The sequence below is a fragment of the Mercenaria mercenaria genome, chromosome 3, assembly GCF_021730395.1.
Source record: "Mercenaria mercenaria strain notata chromosome 3, MADL_Memer_1, whole genome shotgun sequence".
NCBI classification, from domain to species: Eukaryota; Metazoa; Mollusca; class Bivalvia; order Venerida; family Veneridae; genus Mercenaria; species Mercenaria mercenaria.
In genome coordinates, this window is record NC_069363.1 from 50926369 (window position 1) to 50930617 (window position 4249).

The window sequence follows — 4249 nt, forward strand, 5'->3', positions numbered from 1 at the left end:
ATGGGCCCCAAATAATGGACATCATGTAAATGTGTAAAAATGGTTTCTTTTGGATTCTATCAAACCTTATATTTTTATTGCGCATGTGATTTCAAAAGAATAAACATTAAAGATGTTTTCAAAATTAAAAGGAAAATGTAACTGTCTTTATCTTACTATCCCACATAAAACTGTGTTATTTCCTCTAAATTGACCTATAAATTAAACTTCCTAGTTTATTTATTGGGACGCTGTTTAAATCATAATGTTTTAATCTTTTCAGAACACACTGTGCAATACTTTTTTCAGGCTTATATTGTAACAGAAGATACAAGTTATAAAATACAGTTGAGTACAGTTGAGATAGATTAACTGCGGAAATTAAATAGTTAATGACCGTCTTGAATATATATTAGAGCTTTTTACAGCATGTAAAGACATTAATATGGGAAAATAACAGACACAAATAGAAATGGAAGTATCTGGAAGAAGACACAGTAGGGATACAGGTGAGATCCTGTGTCAGCCGTGTCATGGGGAAGGTGACGAACTTCCTGCTGAGGGTTACTGTGAGAATTGCAATGAATACTTCTGTTCATCATGTCTGAAGGTTCATCGTAAAATGGCGGTCACAAAAAATCACGTGATCAAATCGAAAGTGGAAATGCCGAATGCCAATGTTCAGTCAGATCCTTGCGTAGAGACCTGCGATATCCACAAGACTGAGATAATGAAATACTATTGTCATAAACATGATTTGGTTGGTTGTGGTGATTGTATGGTTATAGATCATAAAGCCTGCAAAGTTGAGCTGGTTTCTGGTGTATCCAATAACTATGGTAACAGCGGAGAAATTGAAATGATCAAAGAAAAGATAGACGAAATAGAGAGAAGAATCAATTCTATCAAGCAAGAAATGAAAGGAAATTTGAAAACTGCAGCTGACATGAAGGCCAAAATCGTAGACGAAATCAAACTCTTCCGGAAAGATCTAAATACTTACCTGGACCAGGCAGAAGCAGAACTTTTAAGCGAGGTTGAAAAACTACATGCCAAAGATGTCGTTGCACAAAAAGAAGGGTTAAAAGAATGTGACTCAATGAAAACTGTAATAAAACAATTCCAGCAGACAATAGACCAACATGAAGATAGGGCAAACCAGCTCTTCGTGACAGTCAAACTTGCAAAGAAAAGACTGGTAACTTTCCAAGAATCAGTCAAACGTATATCGTCTGTGAAAAGTATAAGCCGGTGTACATTTGAACCATCTAAAGACATACAGGCTCTAAAAGTATCCCAGTCTCCTATCGGATACATTTCAGTAGTAACCGAGATATGCGCTGACCTAAAAAAGAAAACAATAGTAGATATGAAGGCAGAATTTGCGCGGGAATTGAATGTTCAAGCTGAAAATGAGCGTACATGTCAAATAACAGGCATGACTATGATTTCAAGTGATGAAATTCTGCTTGCAGATCACAGTAACAAGTCACTGAAAGTCATTAACATAAGGGAAAACAGGATCGCTTCAAGGTACAGCTGTTCTGATAGACCGTGGGATGTTACCATGATCAACACCGATAAAAGTGCAGCGACTCTACCAGTGCCTGGGAAGATCCTTGTTATGAATACAAGCGGAGGTCTGTCTAAAAGTCACACTATTACAGTAAAACAATGGTGTAGGGGCATTGATCATCACAATGGTAAAATCGCAGTATCATTTACATCGATTACTGTAGCTGTAGAGGTTTTGAATATGGAAGGGGAAATTCTACATCATTCAGATTTTCCAGGTAATACGAGTGATTTTCCACATTATTTAGGTTATAGCAATGATGGTAAAAGCATATTTGTGTCAGATGATTCAAAAAACATAGTACTGGAACTTTCTGCCGACGGACAACTAAAGACTAAAATATCTGAAAATCTAAAAGGGCCAAGTGGACTGGTAGTGACAAAGGATGGAACGATTGTTGTTCGTCATCAAGACGATAATGACAAGTTGGCTTTGCTAGTTCCAGATACAAGGAAACTGCAGTCTCTCTTCGTTAAGAATTTGAAAGACCCAGGAGCTGTTCTTATTTGTGAAGAAAGTAGTAAAATGTACATAAGTGAGGGTCTTAATATGCACATCAAAGTATTTGATCTGAAGTAGGTGGAGAGAAGAAGAGCTGAAATTTAAACTGGTTTGTGTTTCATATATTACAACTAAAAACTACTTACTTTCGGAAAATTAGTTTTGTGACTCAATATACCTGAGGAAAGGATTATTTACAACTTAATTTTAATGACAGAGAGTTTTTTTTGGTCTATTTGTATTTCTAACATATCGTTACAAAATGTACTATATTCAAAATATGTATATCAACTTCATGCATCTATAAAACTACTATCTGAGATTGTGGTTACATTTATGATTAGATAAAAATATTCAGAAACACTCGCCAAAAAATTCACAACGAAGCGATTTCAAAGAAATTTGTGGCGTCCATAAAAATATTTTTTCCTTTCAACTTTTATTTTTACATTTTTAACAATATCTTTAACTACAGACTAACATTTTACACTGTGGAAAATAATTATCAAAACTAGTACCCAGAGCCTCCTAAAACACAGAAAATGGTCATGTTATATCAAATTGTCTTTTATTGTAAGCAGGCAGATAACTGATTGCTGGCTAGAATGAATAAGCAGGCACCATTTTTATTCCTGCAATAGTGTTGCTTCGAATGTTTATTTACCCCACCCACTTTTTCCCAGTTTGAAAGTGTACCACTCTTCTAATATTAAGGGTGTACTGATATATTGTCATTTTAATGTTTATTTAGTTTACAATATCTGCTGAAAATAAGACCTGAATATCTCAACTAATAAAAAATGTTTCAGATTTTTGGTGAAGTTTGTCCATTAAAAATCATTAAATTTGATTAGGCCACTTTGTGGATCTGTGATGAAAAAAGTATTCAAGACAATTTAAAATGCAACATGTTGTGTGAATGTCTATTGCATAGTTATTTTACCATAAATGTTCGAGGTAAAAAGTTTGAACCATTTTTGAAAAAAAATAACGGAAATTGTGTTCCTGGCTGGTTACATGTCAAATTACCCTACCCATTTTAAATGTGAATATCTATAAAAGTAAGTCAAAACTGGTAACAGTAACACTTGTTAATGAAACTTAATACATGTAGGTATATTGTCATAAAATATAAAGAAAATCAAAAAACATTTTGCGCAGACACCTACCTGGGACCCCCCACCCCCACCTTATAATTTGGATAGTTTCATTTGCTGTTCAGTAAAGAAAATTTCCGAAGCCCTGGATATATCTTTACAGCGGTGTTCATATTACCAGTGTATGTAAAGTTGATACCTAGATACACATTAGATGTCCTAGATAGCAAACATTATCAACAATGTCTAATATCTCAGCATAAACACTAATGTTAAATGTCATGGTATATATGTATTTTATTTCGAACAGTTGCGGAATTTTCTGACAATATTCGCACATATTTTTAGTGAAAAAAAGTAAAATTGGTGTATATTTTAATTGTAGAAGTTTATTAGTAGACATACTAATAGATCTTAATTGTTGTGAATTCGTGTTTATGGGTAGACTTTAGATTTTTAATAGATTTATAAAATTGGACTTTGTGTCTTCATTTAATTTTACATATGTGTTCACCTTTCTTATTTATAACCTACGTGGTGTGATAATAATTAAACTTATTATTGCAGCACTTAGCATTATAATAACTTTGAAATAACCCAGAAGGTGGCCTGGCTTTTCCTTAATATAATTAAGCCAGTGGTGTCGATCGTTCCGAACATTTTACTCCAGTACCCACAGGATTTATGCCAAATCATTGCATGTATTGGCTTGAAACTTCACACAAGGCTTTTTCAGCTGAATACTCTACTGAAATAAATAAGTTAGATAATTCTTTATTGAATTAAATGTAAATCATTGTTCTATTGTTCTATTGTGGAAATTTAGTTGAATATTTCAGTGTAACTATCATGCTGTATCCCGGAAACGGCCATAGTATCTAACTGAACTTTCACAAAATGCTTTCCAGTCATTAACCAAGTAAGATAACTCTTGGTTGAATTAGTTGTAAATTTATTATTCTGTTTGGAATTAGAAAATTAGGTTACGTTTTTGCGTGCAACTAGTTAACAAACTGTATCTCAGTAGCATCTCCATATATTGGATTGAAACTTCATACGAGGGTGGGATCAAAAGTAATGCAACAACTAAAGGTTG

The 4249-nt window shown here is 33.6% G+C and overlaps 1 protein-coding gene across 1 annotated transcript; it reads left to right on the forward strand.

The window, feature by feature from the left end:
• The first annotated feature begins 451 nt into the window (after positions 1 to 451).
• LOC123525759 (uncharacterized) lies at positions 452 to 2134 on the forward strand. The gene has a single exon (XM_045304908.2). The coding sequence runs from the start codon at positions 452 to 454 to the stop codon at positions 2132 to 2134; it is 1683 nt and encodes a 560-aa protein (XP_045160843.2).
• The last annotated feature ends 2115 nt before the right edge of the window (positions 2135 to 4249 follow it).